Source organism: Solanum pennellii, chromosome 4 (genome assembly GCF_001406875.1).
Source record: "Solanum pennellii chromosome 4, SPENNV200".
Taxonomy (NCBI): domain Eukaryota; kingdom Viridiplantae; phylum Streptophyta; class Magnoliopsida; order Solanales; family Solanaceae; genus Solanum; species Solanum pennellii.
In genome coordinates, this window is record NC_028640.1 from 75,498,770 (window position 1) to 75,522,764 (window position 23,995).

Below are 23,995 nucleotides of genomic sequence, written 5' to 3' on the forward strand. Positions count from 1 at the left end.
AATCATCTTTAATTCGTTATATTATTCAACTCGTGAAATGCTTATATATAGTAATTTATTAGGTTGAGATTTGTCCAATCCTTCACTTTGTTGAGTTATCTTTACAATATATTGTTAGTCATTGTAATTAATAAAATTTTATTAGACATTATTCTCGTTTTATAATATAATTATCTGCGCACGAATATGATTTGATATAAATAAATATAATTTTATCTCATCGCAATTGAGTATGTATATTTCTAGGTTTTTATAATTTTAATTTTAATATTCATAATGATACTATAAGCGTTTTAGAGAGTTATCAAGATATAATTTCAAATATACTGATAATTTTTTTATAAAACATTTTATTTTAGAGTCTTGTTCATAAGGTAAGTTTTTGTATTTTTCTCTCTTTATTCTATTCTATTATAAACCACAAATTTTTTGGTACATCATATTCATGCATTTATGATTTATGTGACTATATGAAATTATTTAAACGTGTTTTATTTACTTATTTGATACTGAATAAAACAAATCTTTATGGACCTATGGAGAGGTATTTAATTTCTGAAATTGATAAAAGAAGTTTTAAATAATATATGAATAACTAACTGATATATATATGTCTTTCTAGGAAAAAATGTAAAAAAACAACTTATTCACTTATAAATACAAAAAAAAATTTTACAATATTGATGTGACTCATATTTGATACTTTAATCCTTATTTTTAATTTCTGTATTAAATAATTCGAGACAAAGATCCTAAATTCAAGTCTTTATAACATCATGCTAAAAAGAAAAAGTTAGCTTCAAACTTAACCAAAATAAGAAAACTAAACCCTTTTAAGCTAAAGTTTTTTTCCTCTGCTTTTTATCTTTTCTTTTGTCTTTGTTAATTAATTACTAATTAATTAAAGTACTTGTCTTCAAATATCCTTTTTTTTCAAGGGAATGAAAACAACTCATATACTGCTAATGAGTTGGAACTGACCCCAATTGTTTTTATCCATCATTATGTCATTTTTTGTTCTCTTGAGTTACATGAATATATAATTATTTAATTACTTTAAAGGAAAAAGGAGAACAATTCAAGGCTTCTTTTTTAAAAAATTTTATTTGGTTATCTGGTACTCGCGAGGGAGATCGACTATACTAGATTCGCATTGTGTACGACTTCATTCAGGAGGAGAGGATGGACCGCTCCCTACGAAGAAACTTTTATATATATCCAAAATTTGAATTAAAAATATCTGATTAAGAAAAAAACAATCTCATTCGCAACATCAAGTCCGTTTCGTTATAATGATTTCTTCACTACTTTTGTCAGACAAAAGTGCAAAGCAAGAGGCATAACAGGAACCTATAGATGCAAAGTGCAAAAATATATTTTTAAAAAATAAATTTTTAACTTTAATATCTTACTCAAAAGCTATTGATAATATTAAATAAAACAGGAGAAGAATCTCTTCACTTTTCTGTTGCTTCTACCTTTCACTTACACCAATTATTCTTCCTTAGATTTGATTCTTCTCTTTTTCTCTACTTATTATAAAGTTTTTGCATAAAATATTATTGCATAAAAATAATATCTTGTGCAACTTTAGGGGTACCATTATCAGAAAGAAAAAAAACTCGTAAAAGTAAAAAATAAATCACAAAAAAAGTAATTTACCACATGGGGGTGCATGGAATGTGACTGAACATCAAAAGTTCTTTGCAAAAATTTTACTTTCCTAGTCAGCTTTGTAACTTTAATGCAATCAATTTATCTATTGTGATATATTTTACTATTCTATAGTAACATTATATCTATAACAGTAATGATATTTATTTTACTATTCTATCTGGATTCAAATCTAGATTTCGTCGATGAATTTCTAGCTTATATCAGCAACACAATAACACTCTACTATTTTTAATAGGTGCACAGTTAATTACTTATAACATATTTTTTGTCAATTTATCAAAAATAAATTTATATATATATATATAATTTTTTCAAAATTATTAAATGCACGTGTAACACACGTAGAGAGGTGGATCTGCCTCTATCGCTACTTGAGGTGAGATAAAAGAGTCAATTATTAAGCAATGCAACCTTCAAGGGAAAGGTATTGAATATCCTTTTGCTGAAAATTTAGATAATTTTTTTTTTGTCAATATCATATATATAAATCAATTGAGATTTTAAATTTAACAAGTATCTTATTTTCGTTTATAGCCAAACAAGGTACGAAAAGTAATACTATTACATGTTTTTGTTTGTAACTGCTAACATGTATCATTTTAAATGTTATTATTGTAGAAAAGTTTGACCGTAACAGAAAAAAATAGAAAGCATTATTCTCAATTTTGTCTTGTAGAAATAATTATATGAAGCATGCGCAATAGTCTAATCAACTTAAAACATTTACGTTAATTTGAGTTTAATTTTGTAGCATAGTCCAATATCCAATTAATTAAGTTAGACAAAAATTGTTTGGAAAAAGAATCATGATCATGTGATGAGTGCAACCACTCAAACAGAAAAAACATTTGACACATGATGACAATGTCACACAAAAATTATGAAAACATATAGGAGATGGACTTGTCGATCAATTATTTGGATATTTGACCTAATTTTTAATTTATCAATTAGCCAGCTAGATTCATGTTCAAATTAATAATGTTTTATATATGTTCAATTAAGCAGCTGTCAGCAGGGGTTGAATTAGTGACCTAACTGTTTATTTAAATTATTTATCGAAAAATTATACTATATATACACAATATATTCATTGTTCTATTTATCTACACATATGTTTTGTCAAGAAATAATGGCTTACCTGAAAGAATTTTTCATCTAAATTGATTTATGATGATATGTCTCTAAAGCATAGCATTTTTTCCAAGAATATAATTAAGACCAAAATATTGACAATTCCCACGTCTATGTACAACAACACTAACATATTCGTAAAATCTCATCGGTGAAGTTTAACGAAGATAATGTATACACATATCCTGTAAAGAAAGAGAAATTCTTTATGGTACACTCTCGACTCAATAACAAGTTCACATTCATGTATAATTTAAATTTATGAATTCTGAATCTTATTGACTCATAACTGGTTATTGTTTTTATGATATATCACAGTTGTTGAATTAAGTCTTAGGTCTAATTTCACATGGTATCAGAGCAGGGTCTGTCTCACCCGATGTTTGACCCCCAAAAATCAAAATTATCCACGTACCAACTGTTAAGCACTGAGCGTGAGGTGGGGTGTTGGAGAATGACAAAAGTCCCATATCGGTGGTTAATGAGATGGACGGACTCCTTATAAGGTTTGGACAATCCTCCACCATTTGAGCTAGTTTTTAGGGGGTGAGTTAAGCCTAAAACCTAATTTCACAAGAACAACATATGCTTCTATTAGTTTCTGATTATTTTTTTTTTATGTGTGAGGCAGAGAAACATGAATTATAGAATCTTTATACCTCAAATATGACTTGGTTGGAGTTTGAAGAGACATGTTGATTGAAATGAAATATATAATTTATTTAGTTCTGCCTATATTATCAATTAGTCTTAAACAAATGGATTGAGTTGAATAAGAGAATATTAAAATAAATTGAGCTAATAAGTAGATGAATCGTTAATTTGCTTAAATATTATTTGATTTGAAGCAAGTTAGGTTAAAATGAGCAAAAATCGGATCAAAACCAAACCTGTCCAAGTCTTAGTAAATTTCAAAATTAAAGTTTGGTATTTTATAATTTGCTTGAGTATTTGATAAACTTTTGTCTTATATCATGACTATATAAAATATATATTAGAACAATTTTAAAATAAGTCGCTCTACACAAGTTAAAATGAATCTAGTCAATAAATTAAATGATCAGTAATATTATTAACCTTGTCTAGTATAAATCGAGACAAACATGATCTTATGGACAAATTTTGACATCTTGAATCAATCATGAATAGTAAATTAAGTAATGTTGTCATACTACAAAACCAAATGTCAATCAGAATAAACAATCAAAAAGAAAATCAACAAGTTCAATCAGCCCAGACAAGTGGCATTGCATGTTGAATGAGGATCCAAACTAGAAGAAAAAGAATGACCATTAAAAAAATAATAAAAATGGACAAAAACAGTGAATTAATATTGTATCATATGATGTTTAAATAGTGATTATAACTGATGAGTGTGTTATTTGTTGGTTTTGGAATTTTATAATGACTAGTGACACAATAAATGTGGCATGTCCTACCAATATAATTAATGAAACCCTAGAGTACTCTAATTTATGATTGGCTGGCCTAGTAGTATTATTCTAAATTTAAATTATACGCGCTGATAATATAATTATTTGATAGTAATACGTGATAGCATGTTAGTTACGATTATATTTAACTAGGTTACTATTACCTTATCATATGACCTTAATTGTATAATCATTTTACAATATTAGTGCTTATGTTGGTTAAAAATAATTGTTATACGTTCCTAAAGAGTATATTATCTTATTAACATGGATTGTGATAGATTGATAAGTACTCATTTATCAAATGTCTCAAGTCGTTTAAGTCCTGAATCGTATCATAAGACTATACGACGCGAGTTCAGATTTAATTGGGTCATATACTCACTCCTATTGGCACCAAGTGGGAACCAAATATTGTTCATTAAAATAAGAAACATATAATTTGTTTCTACTGTTACATATTAGTGGCCATTGGCCACCATGGAATAACATTTGGTGCAAGAAAATCTAGCTAATTAGAGAATAATTAGGAGTTTGCGCACCCACAGTGAGTTGCCCACTTCATGATTGTGAACATTTGGGACCATTTTTATTTATAAATAAATATTATTACTAGTCATTGTTCACTCTTTAATTTGTTGACCTAGTTTTGTTTTGATGGGGTATATGTCCACTCCTTGTTCTTTTTCCTCACAAATTATAGAGGTGCAACAACATTTAAAACACATGATAAATGAAAAATTATGACTCGGAATTCTTTTATCTTTAGCTAGAAAGTCTCATAACCGACCTCTGAATATGAAGAAATCGTTAAATATACCCTACGATGCTGGAAATTTGGATTATTCGGACCAAGTCAATTGTTTTATGTTAGACAGCTAATTGAAATACATTCATTTGGTTAGTCATCAGATATTTTCCATAAAACTGGTTAAGCTGCCTCTCAACTGGAAGAGTTTATGTGACTGAAAAGTCAATATTGCTTGCTAATAATTACAAAAATCTAACTATATAATATTATTGGTTTCCTAATTAATTAGCTTAATGGAAAAAGAAGATTTAGTAATGGTGGGCTTACACATATGTTGAAGGGACCAAGTCAAAGCCCATCAGTATTCTAGTCAAGCCCATTAAAGCTCATCTTTGTTGACTACCAAAAGCCCACAATAATACAAAATCTTTGTAAGAGAAGATGGCTTTGAGGTTCTTTGAATGTCCAATAAGTGTTGCAGATGCATTGAACCATATACACTAAAACACTAGACATAGTTTACTTGGTGCACGGCTCGAACTTGTGACCTTACACACAAGTACCTCAACCTTTGTTGATTGAGTCCAAAGTTTACATTGATAGAAAGGAGTGTACAAAATCATTTACAAGCCAACTTGGGAACACACCAGACATCATCGCGATACAGAAAATGGCCTCTGATCTGCTTAGGACCACTTTTTTGATCCCAAAAGAAGTTTCATTGTCCCATGGCTTCCCACCTTCTCCACCAGTACATGGAGCTGGATGTTCCACTATCCATTGGACTATCTGAGAATGAACGAAAAACAGAAAGAATAATAAAAGAAAACAAATAGACTTTTAACAATGTGCATTCATCAGTCCATATGGATGGAGGTGACTTATTGACTAGACTAAAACTGAGTTAACCTTCTGTTAGCGGAAACTTAAGCAGTCTATTAGGCATATCATTCAGAAAACATGCATCAAAAGTAAACAAGAAAAATGTTGACTAACTAAACCCTTGGGAAACACTTGCTAAAGATTATCTCTTTAGCATATGTACAATTTGATACAGAGCTTATGAACTACTGTCATAATTGAAATTTCTCTCAACCATTTACAAGATCTGACAAAACACATATTTACAGCAGTACAACATTTGAGTTGCTACGGTTTGCACCATCATCTATACATTGTCAAAGAGGATCTTTACCTCATGCAAAACTTTTCTCCTGAAAACAGCAGATTCATCAACTCCTTGGAGAAGAGGAGACTCGTCTTCAGGAAAATTACTGTTCATGGTCACTTACCTACCAATAGTTGCCACAGGAACAATAACCATCTTTAAAGTGATGCAAGCACTTTGAGTCATGTATGTATATTTCACGTTCATATTTCTGAGAAACAAGTTTGGCAATCCTATGGCAATCTTCACACATTCTGAGGTTCTTAACAATTCTTATCACTCGAGAAGATTGAGGACTGTTAATGAGGGCAAAAGAAAGTGCAAGCTTCTCACTATGAACTCTAGTAATATCTTCGTTCTCCTCTTCTTTGATGCAAAGCCTATTGCAAGAGCTGGATCCCTCCATTTTAACTTCCTTTCTTTTTATCCAAGAATCTGGAACCTCAGAATTACATTGCTGACCTGAGGCAAAAGCATGGACCACATTGTTGATCTCAGTCCAGCTCCAACTAAGAGGCTCTTCATGATGATTTCTTTTTCTAGGTCGCATCACTGTTTCTGATTCTTCAGAAATCCCACGTAGTACATATAACTGTAAAAGTAACTGATGGATCACTACATTTCCAGGATCCAGTTTGAGTAATTGTTCCCCAGCATGGATGGCTAAATTCAAATTACCATGCACACGAGAAGCAGTCAGCAATGCACCCCATATAGATATATCATGCTCCATGGTCATATTGTCTATAAAATTAATTGCTTCTTCAAGTTTACCTGAGCGTCCATATAAATTAACCATAGCCACACAATGTTCTAGACCTGGAACAACCCGATACTCTTCGGACATGCTAGAGAACATACGCTTCCCCTCTTCAACCATTTTGGCTAGACCATAAGACAATATCACACTGGAGAAAGTACCCCTATTTGGTTTAAGCCCTGCCTCTTCCATTTGATGAAATAACTTTGTTGCCTCACTGGAAAAGCCATGTAAAACATAACCAGCAATCAATGTGTTCCAAGAAATGATATCTTTGGTTGACATCACGTCAAATATTGTTTTCGAGTATTGTAATCCCCCAGACTTGGAGTATGTGTCTATAAGAGAATTAGCAATGGACAGCTCATTTTCTAGATTGCAACGCAAAACACAACAATGGATCTCTTTCACCTTCTTTGCGCCAATTAGGTTTGCACATGCTGGTAGGATGGACAGAATGGTAACTGTGTTTGGCTTAAAACCAGATGACTGCATTTTCCGGAATATACCCAATGCTTTGTCTTTCTGTCCATTATGCAAATAGCCAGCAATGAGAGCATTCCATGAAGCAGCATCCCGCTCAACGTTCCCATCCTTCTCCATCCTCCAGAAAAGATCCAATGCTTGATCCTCATCACCATTTTGCATGTGTCCTGTAATCAGCACATTCCACGTGATTACATTAGGTGATACCGCAAACTCATGCATCTTCATAAAAAGATCATAGGCCTTTCCACAGCACCCAGCTTGGCAGTACCCTCCAATCAAGGAATTCCAACTGTATACATCTTTCTCTGGGATCATATCAAAGACCAGCCGAGCAGCTTCGAGTTTACCACACTTGGAATATAAGTCAACCAAAGCATTCCCAACAATTACCCCTCCATCAAATCCCAACTTAAAAACCAACGAGTGGAGCTCTCTTCCCTTCCTCAGGTCCTTAAGAGATGCACAAGCCGAAACTGTGCTTGTAAGTGTAACTTCACTTGGTGTAACCCCATTCAAAATCATCTCCCGGAACAATTCTAGCGCCTGCCTGTTCCTGTTATGTTGAGACATACCTGAAATTAGACAAGTCCATGTAAAAACATCAGGCATTATTCCATTACCCTCCATCTCCTTCATAACCTCCAGGGCCTCATCACACCTGCCTAGCTGATTATAGCTTGCTATCAATATATTCCAGGTAATCAAACCTGGTTCTACACCTCCAAGACGCATCATGTTCAATAACCTCCGTGCCTCAACAATATCACCCTTGTGACAATATGCCATTATAATTGAATTCCAAGACACTGTATCCCTCATCTCCATACTCTCAAAAATCCTCTTTGCAGAACCTAATAACCCACATTTTGCATAAACAGCCAGAAGCGAATTATTTACACGAATCTCAGAACCCATTCCACATCGAATCGCTATAGAATGAATCAACATACCAGTCTCAACATCCCCACAATTAGCACACGCTTGCAAAATCTTTGGGAACAAAAAGCTATCAGGTAAAACACCATCCCCCATCATCATATAAAAAAGCTCCATAACTTCACTCCATCTACTATCTCTCGAACAAGCACCGACCATAGCAGACCAAGCAAATAAATCCCTTTTACGCATTTTATCAAACATCTCATACGCTTCTTGTAAAGACCCACATTTCGAATACATCCCTAACAACTTAGTTTCAATAAAAGGGTCAACTTTTTCTAGTAAAATATTCATTTCCTTATGAAGTTTACGACCTAAATACAGTGACTTTTCATTGATGCAAGATTCTATCAGTCTTGAAAAAGTTTCGGTTTTTACCTTATACCCATATTGGGAAATGGATTCAAGAGTTGTTATGGCTTCACTGAGGCGCCCATTTTTGCAGAGATAATCCAAATGGGTATCTGTTAATCTTGATTCCTCTGTATTGGGTACAAAATTGATGGGTACTTTTGTTTTTGGATGATAATTTTGAGGTAATTCTGAAATTGTTGGAAAAATTGATTTACAAGGAAGAATTACACTCTCCATTAGAGAGTACCCAGTTTTTCCTTCTTCTTTTTTTGGAGTTTATGATCACTTTGAGTGAGCGATGAATGAGTTGCAGAGAGCCATAGGAAGTGCAGCCATGATTCTACTTTGAACCAAACAGAAATTGACAACTCGGATTATCCATAACTAACCTCACTTGGGCCAACGCTTGGTTAGAAACCCAACTTCAGTATTGGGCTTACGGCCTTTCTGAGTTATGCCTAATTAAAGTGGTTATCCACACATATAATTCGGAATCAATCCCCTTCAATGCCTTTTGAGTAGAACCTGTTGCTTAGGGCTTGTTTAACGCAGTTTACATTCCCTGTGTGGTTTGTAGGCTATTACACAGTGAGGGGTTTACCCAAAGTTATGTATATATCTTGATTACATGAGATTAAAATTGGGGGTAATTTGTTCCACATACCTTGCATCCAAGTGGATTCACATGTATTTGGTATATGTATCTGACGCGTCATGTATTTTAGATACACGATGTTAAAATTAGGCGTAGTTTGTTCTAGATACATTGTATCCAAGTGAATTTACATGTATATGAGATACACTAACTCTCTCGCTAGTCGCTAGCCTGTCTTCTCTCTACTCTCTCGCTCACCTCTCTCCTTGTGTATTCGTATTTCAAAATATATCTGAAATATATTTGTTATCCTATATACATGTATCTAGTGTGATTCACATGTATTTTGGATACACTAACTTTCTCACTCGCCTCCCTCCTATTCGATCGCCTCTTTCCTTATGTATTTGTATTTCAAAATATATATTTAAAATGTATTTGGTATAACAAATTCATATATATCTAAGATACACAAATTTTTGCTCACTCATCGCTTTTCCTATATATTTGTATTTCAAAATGTATGTGAAAGCAAAATTCGGCATTAAAGATTGTCCACTTGTCCATGAGAGTAAGCGTAGGAGTGAATAGTCAAATCCACCACGACCAAAAACCAAAACAAGATTGAGATTAAGCTCTTGGAAATTGAAGAAATGAGGAACAAACGGCGGAAGAACGGTGTATGTTGCTGCTTCTTTAAGCTTCAAACACTAAATTTATTGGAACAAACAACATATTTCGTCTAGAAAAAAATAACTCAAACATATACAAAATCATCAGTTGTTTGGTTTATGAAATAAGGTAAAATATTATGTGCATAATTAAGTTAGGGGCCATTTGGTTACGGTATAAGAGGGCTTGTTATTCATGTATAAAATATTGTATTAGTTTTACAATGTTTGGTAAAATTTTTTTATTAGGTTGAAAAGTCATCATGACTTATACTATGTTTGATTGCATTTTTGCAGTCCTACATAATTAATATCAACATAACTTATGAGGGTAGAATAAATTATATGGGTATTAGTTATACATGTATTAAAGTGATAAATTATATATTTACCCTATTAACTTATTTTATTGTTTTTAATTGGATGCTTTATTATTTTTCTATATATAGGTTTGTTGTTTTTATTTCTTTTTTATATTAAGACCAGTTTTATTTCTTTTAATTTATTTTATTTTTTTAATTGAAAATTTTATTGTTTCCTATCAACATGTGTGTTGTTTTATTTTTTATTATATATAGAATATTTTCAATTCTTTTTATATGCTTAACATTTTGATTGATTTATGCAAATATAAATATCTTTTTAATATTAAAAATTTATTGTATATTTTTTAACGGTACATATGATAATCAAATATTAACATTATATATTTCACATTTATTAGCATATATTATTATTTTGTAAATAATATATATTAATAATTTACAATAAATTTAATATTCAATAGTTAATAATTTATGTATTGTAATCTCTACGATAACTAAATAATATCTACATAAATAATATCTGCATAACTAACCCTGCATAACTAAATCCTGCATAACTAAACTCTGCATAGCTAAACCCTGTATAACTAAATCCTGCATAGCTAATACCTGCATAACTCTAACTAGTAACCAAACAGCCCCTTAAAGATTAAAGTTATACCCTTTTTGTTAAAGATACAAGTAATTAATCTCATAATAAGTTTATATTTATTTGGAAAATGAGATAAATTAGTCAGAGAATCATAATGACATGACTATAATTATCTCAAATCGAAATAAATTTGTCCGCAAACCAAACAACCAACATGGCTGCGTTGCTTGCCCTCTACAATATACAGCTTTGATTAAACGTCAGGAATGTAGTTTGAACATTTGAATCAATTATTAATAACGCCAAGTAAATATAGGACTAATATTGTCTCACCATATTAATACTCCATTTGGTCTTTCTTTTTTTGTTATTGTTGTTTGAAATTATATAACTTAATACGACCACTAACAAAATTATTTAATAAATGTATTATAAAGGTTATAATATATATAAATTGCTCACGTAATTAAGTATGAATTGAAAAATAAATAAATAATAAAAATATTTTATTTTATTTTGAAACCTCAAATATTTCGTAACATATTTATTTGTAACGACTAAAATTTCATAGAGGAGGACATTTAATCAGTAAATATGAAAACTAGATCCGATATTTGCTCTGCAATATAATATTCCCACTGTCATTTAATTTCACACTTTACTAGTGTAGCTTGTTGCCATAGACCGTTGAATTTGTTACACTAGCCTAAAAATTAAATATTATGATTTTTTGAAAAAATATATTTGTATGTAATTTAGACAAACATCGTGAGAGTTAGGGGCAGGAGCGGAGCTAGCATAGAGTTAGGCGGTTCAGTCGAATCTCTTCTGGCAGAAAATATTATTATTTATACACGGTTAAGATTATTTTTTTTACATATATAGTAGATGTCGAACCCCCTTCAATTAGTTCGTGATTTACTTTTTAAGATTTTGAATCCCCTTATTAAAAATCCTAACTCTGTCACTGGTTAGGGGTGCAAGCTAGGTGTGGTGTGGGTGAAGATGAAATATGTTAGATAATCAGGAGGACACAATTAATTAATGTGAAATGTCAGTGATGAAACTTGTTTTTCCTATTTAATAAATAACTTATTTTTAAGAAGCTTATTTTCACACAAAAAAATAATTTCTAAAATATTCAACCAATCAAACATGAAAAAACTAAAAAATATATCCATTCTGAAACCGATGATGAGGAAAACAATAGTTCATAATAAAAGGGATGGAAGTACGTAAGTACTAACGTAACCCTAGTTTATTTTTTTGTCTAATATGAATGTGTGATGAGACAGCATCTTTAACAACTTAAAAGACGGTTTTGTACGTCAAAAATTTATAAACCATGCAAAAAAATGCAAATTACTACATGTTTAATTAATTTTGATTGAATATTATATATAGAATACCGTTGAAACTCAAATTTCACATTCAATTATATATTTTCACGCCTCAAATTATTTATCGTAATTTAAAAAGATAATTATCTCAAAATTGTTATCGTTTATAAATACCTTTATTATGAGTGATATTATGATTGTTCAAACATCAACGAATAATAAAACAATTATAATTCTTTTATATTAATATTTTAAGATGAAGTGTAAAAAAAATTATGATGAATAATTTGCACTAAATTTAAAGATGAACTTTTAGAAACAAAAAAGGGTAAAAAGTAAATAAAAAAGGAGGCCACACTTCAGATATGGGGACTAGATAAATCTCGAGATCTACTTTAAATTTGAACATTATTTATCTATTTATTTGAATTAGTATTGTTTATGATTAACATTTACTGTATTGTTATACGATATTTTCAAATTGATTTAACAAAAAATATAATCTTTAAAAAGAACTAATAAAAATAATTTTAACCCAATAAATTAATCCACAACATGCACTAATACACATTAAATCGAAAGGCAAAAAGAAATTGAAATTACCTTTATTAATTATTGTCATATGAAATTGTACACTTATATATATTATTGAGAAGGCTCCATTTATGAACATTGGACTCTTTCTATATTTTGTGTTTCGATTATCATATTATTTGTTACTATTATCTTTTTTACTTCGTATTTTCCTTTTCAAATTGCTTTGTCATACACTAATAGTCATAAGATCTTTTGGAATTAAATACACTTTTTATTTTCACGAGGTAGACTACGTCTGTGTACACTCTTTCCCTCTCCGTAGCTCACTAGCTGATGAGCAATAAGAATCCAAACAGCACCATATATATTGCCATTCTGCATACTATAATTCTTGACTCTCTGTATTACAAGTGTTGACAAAAAAATGGAGACAAGTTTAGTTTCCAAGTTCCTAAAAGTTTATACTTTTTCTTTGTTAATGGTAGTTCAGTTGGTCTTTTGCATTGTTACTTATGATAAGAAGGCTATTATCATTAATGGCCAAAGAAGAATTCTTCTATCTGGTTCCATACATTATCCTAGAAGCACCCCTGAGGTACGCTCACTTTCTGTTAAAATGTGTGACCATCTCGACTAAATGTTAATGTACTGATGAATTAAATGAAATGGTGGTGTTGCAGATGTGGGAAGATCTTATAAACAAGGCTAAAGATGCAAACTTGGATGTTATTGAAACTTATGTTTTTTGGAATGTTCATGAACCTTCCCCTGGCAATGTGAGTGTACAGTTTGTCCAAAAAGACTTGATCTTTATGTTTGCTTATTGCTAATATACAATATATTTTCTTGTGGACAGTATAATTTTGATGGGAGATATGATCTTGTAAGGTTTATAAAGACTGTACAGAAAGCTGGTCTTTATGCACATTTGCGCATTGGACCTTATGTTTGTGCTGAGTGGAATTTTGGGTAATAGCTTTACTTCGAGGGATCTTTACACGAATAGATGGACAGATTATAATATGCACGATCATACACATATTATACATTTGTCGGCTATTTTTAGTCTAATATGTGGTTGATTTCAGCAATGAGCTAATGAGTCTATGTAACCTCTCATTTGATGCAGAGGATTTCCGGTATGGTTGAAATATGTTCCTGGTATCAGCTTCAGAACAGATAATGAACCTTTCAAGGTTTGTCCATAGTAAAAAATGATCTTTTTGTCGTGTTAAAGTAACTGAACTTTATTCGACTATGTTGTACAAATACAGCACCAATTATACCAATTGATAGATTCTGATCATGAGTTGTAGTATTGACATTTCAATTGTTTTATGGTAAAGGCAGCAATGCAAAAGTTCACCAATAAAATAGTTGAAATGATGAAGAGTGAAAACTTGTTTGAATCTCAAGGAGGTCCCATTATACTGTCTCAGGTATGAAACTTGTGGAATTTCTGTTTTCTGTAATGCATGATATACCACGCAATTGTCTAGCTGAGTGTTTTGAAGTTGTGTTTGGTTAGATTGAAAATGAATATCAACCAGAAAGAGAGGCGCTTGGAGCAGCTGGTGAAGCATATGTCCAATGGGCTGCACAAATGGCTGTTGGACTAAATACTGGTGTCCCCTGGGTAATGTGCAAAGAGGATGATGCCCCTGACCCTATTGTGAGTTTCTCCCGTTATTCTCAGTATATATATTTACATTCATAGCTCGGATTTTGTCATAACGTTCTTGAAACTACTAACTGAGGGCCCTAAGCATGTGTCTTAATCAGATAAATACATGCAATGGTTTTTACTGTGATGAATTCTCTCCCAACAAACCTTACAAACCAACTATGTGGACGGAAGCTTGGACTGGCTGGTAACATCTTCTTTAAGAAACTTGAACATTTCATAAGGTTCATTTTCATCAATTGGTTCACATCTTCTTTTGTTTTGTTGACGGAAGGTTCACTGAATTTGGTAGCACGATACCTATGAGGCCAGTTCAAGATTTGGCATTTGCAGTTGCTCGTTTCATACAAAAAGGTGGCTCATTTGTTAATTACTACATGGTAATGAACTTCCTCCGAAAAAAAAAAAGAAGAAGAAAATCCAACGTTCATACTGAACATGTTGATGCTTGAATAGGATGAATGATCTTGCTTGTCTTAATTATGTCTTCTTTTAACAGTTCCACGGGGGAACCAACTTTGGCCGTACAGCTGGAGGACCTTTTATAACAACTAGTTATGATTATGATGCTCCCATTGATGAATATGGTGAGATTAATCAGCTTAGTCCATGATGGCTAGAAAGTCCTTGTCTAGCCATCATAGTCCTTGTCTATCATTATCGCTATGAAAGACGTTCTATTTCATTCATGACATATGCTGAAGTAACTTGATCAAACTCTAGATTGAACTTTTGGTTATGAGCTAACTTCTTAACCTCATATGTAATCAGGTTTGATCAGGGAACCCAAATATAGCCATCTAAAGGAGTTCCACAGGGTAATCAAACTATGTGAGAGCGCATTATTATCTTCAGATCCCACTGTTGTTTCACTAGGAAACTATCAGCAGGTTAGTATCCATTACAAAGGTTCTTAACCTCATTAAATATGAAATTTGCTTTACTTGTTTATCCTGCTGAATCAAAAAAGTCATTTATTCTAGGCTCACGTATTCTCGTCTGGCAAAGGAAACTGTGCAGCATTTCTCTCAAATTATGACAGTAACTCTGCTGCTAGAGTAGTTTTTAACAACAAGCACTATAACCTTCCTCCTTGGTCCAGCAGTATTCTTCCAGACTGCAGCCATGTTGCCTTTAATACAGCAAAGGTAAGCAAGATTCCAACAAGCATTTGTACAATTGCAAATTTGAACCTTGGTCGCGTACTGTCAACAGACACTATTCATTGTCATTCAATCTCTTTTTTGTACCTATGCACTTTGTCTTTCAGCTTAGTAATTTAAGACATCTTTTTTTTGATAAGGTTGGGGCTCGAACTTCACAAGTGCGAATGACACCAACTGGCTCTCAGCTCCACTCTTGGGGGGCTTATAATGAAGATGTATTTTCTTTAGAGGACAGTTCAACATTTGATGCTGTAGGACTTTTGGAGCAGATAAATATCACCAGAGATAACAGTGATTACTTGTGGTACATAACAAGGTGAGATTTATAAATAAGTCGAAAAAATCATCCAAACATAAATATATGAACTTTTCTAATATTGACAATGAATTCACTTTCTTACTTGGAATGCAGTGTCGATGTTAGTCCCTCAGAATCATTTCTACGAGGGGGACAAAAACCAACCCTCAACGTCTACTCAAATGGACATGCAGTTCATGTTTTTGTAAATGGGAAACTTTCAGGTAATGATGCTCATATGCACATAATTGGTAGAACAGCTAGTAGGAGACATTTTTGATATAAGATTTTCATGACAGTAACCAATTCGTGATTTTCAGGATCTTCTTATGGTACTCGGAAGGACACAAAGTTCACTTTCACAGGACCAGTTGATCTGCAGGCCGGAAGCAATACAATAGAGCTACTGAGTATTGCTGTTGGCTTACCGGTTAGTTTCTCATCTTTGTCTACAGTACTTGCCATCAAGGCAAAAACAGATTCAAACTTTTGTTACTCTATGTTGCCAGTTTTTTGTTCTCAATTGATGATAATTACACTTATTGCCTTGAAGAACATTGGACTTCATTACGAGGAATGGAATACAGGAATACTCGGGCCAGTTGTTCTTCAAGGTCTCAACCAAGGCCATAAAGACCTATCGTCACAGAAATGGACATACAGAGTACTGAATCTTTACCAAATCTTTTACTCTTCTGTTTGTTTTTAAAGGATCATTGACAGTTAAAAGAGGTCTTTCAGGCTGGATTGGAAGGAGAAACAATGAACTTGATCTCTCAACACGGAGCATCTTCCATTGAATGGATTGGTGGTGCAGTAGCTACCCAAGGACAACAACCTCTTAAATGGTACAAGGTAAATAAATGAGAAAAAGATTTAAGTTCCTAACAAAGGCGTACACAGAATTTTGGGAGTGGGATCAATTGAACACACTGATCATTTCTAGTATAGACCATCTATATGTATATAGACCATATTCTCAATGCTTTTCGAAGCTTGAAGCTATTATGTTTACATACTGAATCCGCCTCTGCAGGCTTATTTTGATGCACCAGAAGGAAATGACCCTGTGGCACTAGACATGAGAAGCATGGGTAAAGGACAAGTATGGATCAATGGACAAAGCATAGGACGATATTGGACAGCAACTGCTAACGGCAAATGTGATGATTTCCACTATGCTGGAACATACAGACAGACAAAATGTCAACTTGGTTGTGGTCAGCCAACTCAAAAATGGTACTTCTTGAATTTCTACTGATTCTTTCATCAACCATACCTTTAGATTTCTTTCATATCATCAACAACACAATTGTCTATTCTGCTTCTGTAGGTACCATGTCCCAAGATCTTGGTTGAAACCAACACAAAATTTGTTCGTCTTGTTCGAGGAAATAGGTGGTGATGTATCAAGGATATTGCTAGTGAAAAGGACAACTTCATGAGTTAGTTTATTTGTTCTGTAGGCTTAGATGATGAGTTCCATCACATTTCTTGGAAAATCCAAGATCTGCTAGAATTTCTTGTTTCTTTTCATTATTAGAATAAACCATTATGAATTTCCACTATGCTTGGTGGATGTATATGTTTGATGTCTTCTGTTCCCAGTACACAGTTTGGTATCTCACATTCTTTCTGACATTGTGTAACCCATGACCTTTATAAAGAAAACAAGATCAAGTACCTAGACACAATATCTCAAATCATATTTCATATCCATTTATGTATATGAGCAAGAGGGAATAGAATCACAAATCTACAGTAAATACACGTTTCGCAGCGCAATTCATGTCCAAACACAACTTCAAATTCAAAAAAGCGTACTTAGTACACTTTTTTCAATTCACACCTGCTCAAAGGTGACCTTAGATAATCTACAAAAACCAAAACATTTATGTAATTATAAACAAGTCTAGAGCAGAAATGGGAAAAGAGTCTTTTGATAGAAATGGACATATAGCCTTACACCAGCAAACACCATATGCACAAATGTCAGATTCCAAACACCAACATAACAAATCTTTCAAGAAAGCAGTAAAAATATGGTGGATAATTAAAAAACAACCATCCAGAGTTATTACAGAAGACAAGACTAAATATTAAGGCTCAAGCAGTCACAACAGCAGGAGCAGCACCATGCTTCTCTATGGTCTGAAGCAATCCGTCTTTATTGGCACCAACAACCCTATCCACTTCTTTACCCTCTTTAATGAAGACAAAAGTTGGCATTGCCTCCACATTCCATTCCTCCGCAACTTTCTGCAAGAAAGGTTACGTCGATTTACAATCACAGTCACTGATTACATTAGTCAAAGAACGAGTACAAAATTGATGCAAATTTTGATCGGAGACGTACCTTCAGTTCATCAACATCAACCTTGAGGAATATAACATGGGGCACCTTCTTAGCAATGTCAGCAAGAATTGGGGCAATAAAACGGCAAGGACCGCACCAGGAAGCAGTAAAATCCACCACCACCTGGATCAACAAGTTGTATTTTACATGAGTTATACACCAGTTGAAAAGAAAAGATTTATGCCCAACAATTTCTAAAATTCAGAGGCATATTTAAAGACAGCCTCATTCTGCACTAATTCTACTTGGTCTAACTAACAGCTAGGGGCAGATGTACAGTGACCTCTACTCGAAAAAGTACATATATTTAAAATGTTCATAATATATATATATGTATGTATATATGCTTATGCTAAGTTCGAAGCAATGCTGGTTTACAAGTAAGATTTACGCCCAACAACTAGAAATCTGAAGCATATTTAAGCATACCAACATCATCCAGACAACTACTATTTGCTCTAGCAACTACACTAGATGTATAACGACTCCGGCTCAATTTTTTTCTTTGATGATGGCGGTAAACGAGTCAAAGTGCAGCTTCACTATTCTATCACGGTTACCATCTCTACCGTCTAAGACTTGGGCAGGAAGAAATCACCCCTACATACTTAGACATCACCTAATATTTTTGCATCCATTATGCTTCTCCCCTTCATTAACCACTAAATCACCTGACTGTCCAGATCACTGAACACGCCTCAGGCCAAAAGGAGTTCAACATCTACTATGTATACATTTTTTAAAAAAAATTAACCCCCTCAGCCCTAACCTGGCTCCGCCCCTGCCATACCATCGGTGTGGTGACTTCACCTCAACTTATATAATTTAATTTATTACTAAAAAGAACTATACTTAGTTCGAATCCATGGCACAACAAGTTAAGCATCATATCAACTTTATACTGGGCCATGTCTTAAAAAAATACATCATCACATCCATCAGTTTCTTTACATCCTGCTCAAACAAACTTTTGAACCCATATACAAATTTGGTTGAAACTACACGAATTGCATATATTTTTCCACAAGGGGTCCAGATAGCGACCCAGCACCCCAACCCCACCCCACAAAGCCTAATCAGCAAAGACATCAACTTAAACTACAAATTTGTTCCAAATCACAATTAAGCCAATCAAATGGGTGAGAATACGATTATATTAACATCAAATCATACGTTAGCATATTACAATTAACTGAAAATCAAACAATAAACTTTAGGTAAGCATACAAAAACCCAAAAAAAGCCCACCGACGAGCCACCACTAAAAACAAATCAACAAAATCTCATACAATAAATCGAAACAACAAAAACCCATTTCACAAAATCAAATTTTAAACAAAACCCATAACACAAAGTCAAAGTAACAAAGCAAAATCGCCATTATCAAAGAGAAAAAATCAAAATTATACCAGTTTTTTGGTCTCCACACCCTTCTGGAGCTGCACCTCCCACTCCTCAACCTTGTGGCAGCCGATCACTTGTCCTTCCTCAGATGAAGTGGCCATTCTCAAAGATATTAGAAATCAAAAATTCACAAAAAACACCAAACAAGTCCTTAGCTCTTCGTAAAACTAACGCACAATGCACAGCATCTTCCCTTTGGCAGAGACTTTATACAAGAAAGGGAAGATGGTAAATTACCAAAATGTAATGGATTTCAAACTTAATTACGAAAACGCGTCACATAGTGTGAACATTTTATTCAGTCGGTTTAATGGTAAGAGAAAATGAATGCCGCGCGACGTGGAAACACGTGGGCAAATTGACAAAGAACAACTTGGACTCTCGTTATTGATTCGGAGCACGATAAATATTTATTCATTCTTAATTTAATATTTTATATTTGAGATTTTTAAATAAAAATAGTCTTTTATCAAGGTCTAATACAAAAATTTAGAAAAAAGACTTGATTTTTCAATAAAAATAAATATAAATTTATCCGATTTATCAAGCTTCAAAAAAAATAATGACGAAACAACAACGATTTTGATGACTTCTTTGGTGACATTAAAATTGAGTGTCTATTTGTGTTTTAATAAATCTTAGCAAAGTACAGATTGTTCGATTTAAAATTATTTTATTGTTAGTTGGGAATATCATTATTTCATTAACCAAAACCATATTAAGAAATCAACGGATAAGGAGAAATTTTTATACTTAGGACTTGGAAACACGGCATCCTTTTATAGTTTTGATATGGTAAAATATATATTGAATATGAGCTCATCTTTTTGATAGGTTCTTTTTAATTTTGATATCATATAGAAACGCGTTTTTTAACTTGCTTTTATCTAATTTTTATGTCTTTCAACTATATTATCTATGTAAATTCAATAAGTAGAGGTACACATCATATATGATATAACATGTATAAAACGTGAACTGCTAATTTACCACATAAAACGTCACGTAAGATGTAGGGCTTGAGAATACTTATTGTCATTGACATTGTTCATATTTGGATTAAAAGAGTAATCGATAAAGCATAAATGGAGAGGGTAGTTGGGCTGGTCTGGCCCATCACGTAAACATGGCCCATCGTAGTTAAACAAAGGGCCTACCTTTAATGTGGCACAAGCCCCAAAAAATGTGTTAATCGTGGCGATGATCGGGGGTAAAACTTACTCATATCGAGTGTTTTATAGCAAGTCAATACATATATATCATGTGTTTCTTTTATTTCATTAAATTACGTAATAATAATAATTATATTAATTTGATATAAACACTTGATGTGAGTAAGTTTTTTTTTCCCTGAGTCGGAGACAAAGTGTTGATGGGACCATCATCTATAAATTATGTGTACTGCATAAATATTTGCAAATCATCGACTTCAAGTTTGAATTTAGGTGTTGACAAAATTAACATTCATATAAAATTTCTAAAATTGCATATGACATTTCTACCTAAAGGTCAAAATATATATGATAGAGCTAAATTATTTTTATTAAAAACATTTTTTTACGTAGCTAAAAATTCAATGAGTGTTTCTTAAAGTTCAGTTGTTTTTACTCAAAATTCAAATACTTTTCCTTAAAGTATATTCTTTTCGTGAATCAAAATCATAAATGTAAAGTTAGTTAAATGACATAATACATGAATATTATCTCTTAACTTGACGTCAACGGATAATTATGACCTTTAATTTTGAGTGTACACAAGTAAACACTTAAATTTGTATAGAATTGAACAAATAGACAACTTAATCCTACATGACACCCTACATGAAAATTTTATATCCTACGTAGCGTCTTACATGTATTATATCCTATAGGACACATATTCAATTTTTACATAAATTTAAGTGTCTACTTGTGCATATTCAAAATTGAAAGACATAAGTGTTCATTGAAGCCATATTAAAAATCATGTTTATGTATTATATCTAATTTAATCAGCGGAGTTTATGTGCATCATTCCATCAAAAACATAAACGGATAATTTAGTTTCACAAACCCTGCCTAAAGGAAGCTTGAAGAGTGATGGAACATGTTGAAGGAACAAGTCCAACGAAGCAAGCTGGCAAATATGACTCTAACTTTAACTCGTCAGCCTGCTTCGATAAACCTGTTCCTTCAAATATTCCATCAGTCTTCAAGCTTCGTTCAACAAACTCAACTATCGATTCCTAGCTTTATCACCCCAAGTATATCCATTTCCTCATTCATAGCAAATCATCTACATCACAACTTCTCCAAATTTACTATTTCTTACTTTACTATTTTTAAAGAATAGATTATTTTTTTATTTTTAGATATCTGATATTTAAAAAATTAAATTTACATCAAAAAATTTTATATCAAAAATAAAACCTATCTTAAAAACTTAAATATAAAACAATACTTATTACTTCATTATAATCTTTCATTAGCGTGAAATTTTTCCTTTTCCTATAGATGATCTATGAGATTGTTTTTGTAGGATGGAAAATGAAAATCCAAATAATTGATGTGGCAAATAGTATTAACCATTCAACATAACAAAATTGCCACGTAAGCTCTAGATAACATATTTCCACGTGTAAATGTTCTCACCACACTCAGATATATCAAAACCCCCCCATGGATATTTTTAGGTTTAAAATTTGTGTGGATTTGGATACAAACTGATTCATTCTCCCCTACTACTTCTTCGCTTAATCAAGAACCATTCTTGATCTTTTTCTTCATCAATGGCTACTGTTTAATTTTTCAAAGATTCCATTTTTATTCCTCTGGTTTTCATGGCTTTACCTCAAATCTTACCTTCCCCTTCTTCATCATTCACTCACAAACCCCACTTAAACCCTAGTAATTTCTTCTTAATCCCTCAATTTAATAACCCCCAATGTCAGTTTTCTTCTAAATCATTACTCCAGCGCCGGCGACGGTGTAACTCGAATGGTATTCGATGCTCTGCTTCTTCCTCGTTCCCGGAGAAGCACCACACTGGTTCACCTAAATCAGACGATGTCGTTGAGCTACCCCTTTTCCCTCTTCCTCTCGTTCTCTTCCCCGGTGCTATTCTCCCGCTCCAAATCTTCGAGTTTCGTTACCGGATAATGATGCATACCCTTCTCCAAACTGACCTTCGTTTTGGGGTTATTTACTCCGATAGCGCCACTGGCACCGCCGACGTTGGATGCGTCGGAGAAGTCGTTAAGCATGAGCGGCTGGTGGATGACCGGTTTTTCTTAATCTGTAAAGGGCAGGAGCGGTTTCGGGTCAATAAATTGGTTCGGTCTAAACCATATTTGGTTGCAGAGGTAACGTGGCTGGAGGACCGGCCGTCGGCGAATGGGGAGGATGATGTGGAGGGTTTGGCGAACGAGGTGGAGAGTTATATGAAAGATGTGATTCGTTTATCGAACCGATTGAATGGGAAACCGGAGAAGGAGGCAACGGATTTGCGGAGGAATTTGTTTCCAACGCCATTTTCGTTCTTCGTGGGAAGTACGTTTGAAGGGGCACCAAGGGAACAACAAGCATTGCTTGAATTAGAAGATACCGCGATGAGATTGAAGAGGGAGAAGGAGACTTTGAGGAATACTTTGAACTATCTAAGTGCTGCTTCTGCTGTGAAGGATGTGTTTCCGTCTACCTGATTAAAAATGTGTAAGAATTTTTGGTGCTGAATTACCTAAAGGGGTTGTTGACTTGTTAGATTACTATGGTTTCGTAATGTATACACAGTGATGAATTGTCTTATGAATATGTAAATTTTGATGCCTAATACTAGTTCCACAAGGTTTTATAGTGTTGGATTGATTTATCTTTTGCTGCTATCAAATGGTTTTAACTAATATTGAGAATGTGGTTTCGTTTTCCCTTGAGACGCGAATTAGTTTGTACGTGGATACATTGAAAAGCAGTGATCTTTTTAGGATTGGGAGTGGCATTATACTTATGCAAGTAGCTGATGCTGCAATTGGATGGATTAACTTGTGTTGATAGTGTGGTTTCTTTTCCTTGAGAACCGAATTAGTTTGAATGTGGATACTTGCAAAAGTAATGATCTTTTTAGGCTTGCGAGTGACCTATACTAGTGCAATTCATCATTGATTTCAGGTATTAGCCATAAAGGTGATCTAGGATTCATCAGTTTCAGCAGCTCGTAGATTGTTAACTAAACTAGTATTCTTTGCGTGTGGGACTTTAACATCTTCTCTTGCTTGTTAATGTGTCATCTCACACACACATAGATGCTGCAATCTTGCATCATGCTCTCTCTTCTTCAAAGAGAGTTA

The 23,995-nt window shown here is 33.1% G+C and overlaps 4 protein-coding genes across 5 annotated transcripts; 2 read left to right on the top strand and 2 right to left on the bottom strand.

The window, feature by feature from the left end:
* Positions 1-5,960: 5,960 nt before the first annotated feature.
* On the bottom strand, positions 5,961-9,061 carry LOC107018046 (pentatricopeptide repeat-containing protein At1g19720). Its single transcript, XM_015218405.2, has one exon. The coding sequence runs from the start codon at positions 8,940-8,942 to the stop codon at positions 6,288-6,290; it is 2,655 nt and encodes an 884-aa protein (XP_015073891.1). The 5' UTR covers positions 8,943-9,061; the 3' UTR covers positions 5,961-6,287.
* A 3,835-nt stretch (positions 9,062-12,896) lies between these two features.
* LOC107018178 (beta-galactosidase 5) lies at positions 12,897-17,359 on the top strand. Of its 2 annotated transcripts, XM_015218586.2 has the most exons (18): positions 12,897-13,361; positions 13,447-13,542; positions 13,623-13,735; positions 13,896-13,962; positions 14,113-14,205; positions 14,295-14,438; positions 14,549-14,637; positions 14,725-14,830; positions 14,950-15,037; positions 15,222-15,340; positions 15,434-15,598; positions 15,754-15,932; positions 16,029-16,138; positions 16,235-16,344; positions 16,468-16,578; positions 16,656-16,769; positions 16,951-17,153; positions 17,248-17,359. In XM_015218586.2, the coding sequence occupies exons 1-18, from the start codon at positions 13,191-13,193 to the stop codon at positions 17,357-17,359; spliced, it is 2,190 nt and encodes a 729-aa protein (XP_015074072.1). In that variant the 5' UTR covers positions 12,897-13,190. The 2 variants fall into 2 exon arrangements, with proteins under 2 accessions (XP_015074072.1, XP_027772325.1); XM_027916524.1 differs by having other exon boundaries at positions 12,897-13,542.
* Positions 17,360-17,827: 468 nt separating this feature from the next.
* Positions 17,828-19,927, bottom strand: LOC107018177 (thioredoxin H-type 1). Its single transcript, XM_015218585.1, has 3 exons — positions 19,680-19,927; positions 18,271-18,393; positions 17,828-18,173 (listed from the first exon to the last, which is right to left on the bottom strand). The coding sequence occupies exons 1-3, from the start codon at positions 19,773-19,775 to the stop codon at positions 18,021-18,023; spliced, it is 372 nt and encodes a 123-aa protein (XP_015074071.1). The 5' UTR covers positions 19,776-19,927; the 3' UTR covers positions 17,828-18,020.
* Positions 19,928-22,340: 2,413 nt separating this feature from the next.
* LOC107018092 (lon protease 2-like) lies at positions 22,341-23,533 on the top strand. The gene has a single exon (XM_015218465.2). It carries the CDS (start codon positions 22,493-22,495, stop codon positions 23,351-23,353), a length of 861 nt encoding a protein of 286 aa, XP_015073951.1. The 5' UTR covers positions 22,341-22,492; the 3' UTR covers positions 23,354-23,533.
* The last annotated feature ends 462 nt before the right edge of the window (positions 23,534-23,995 follow it).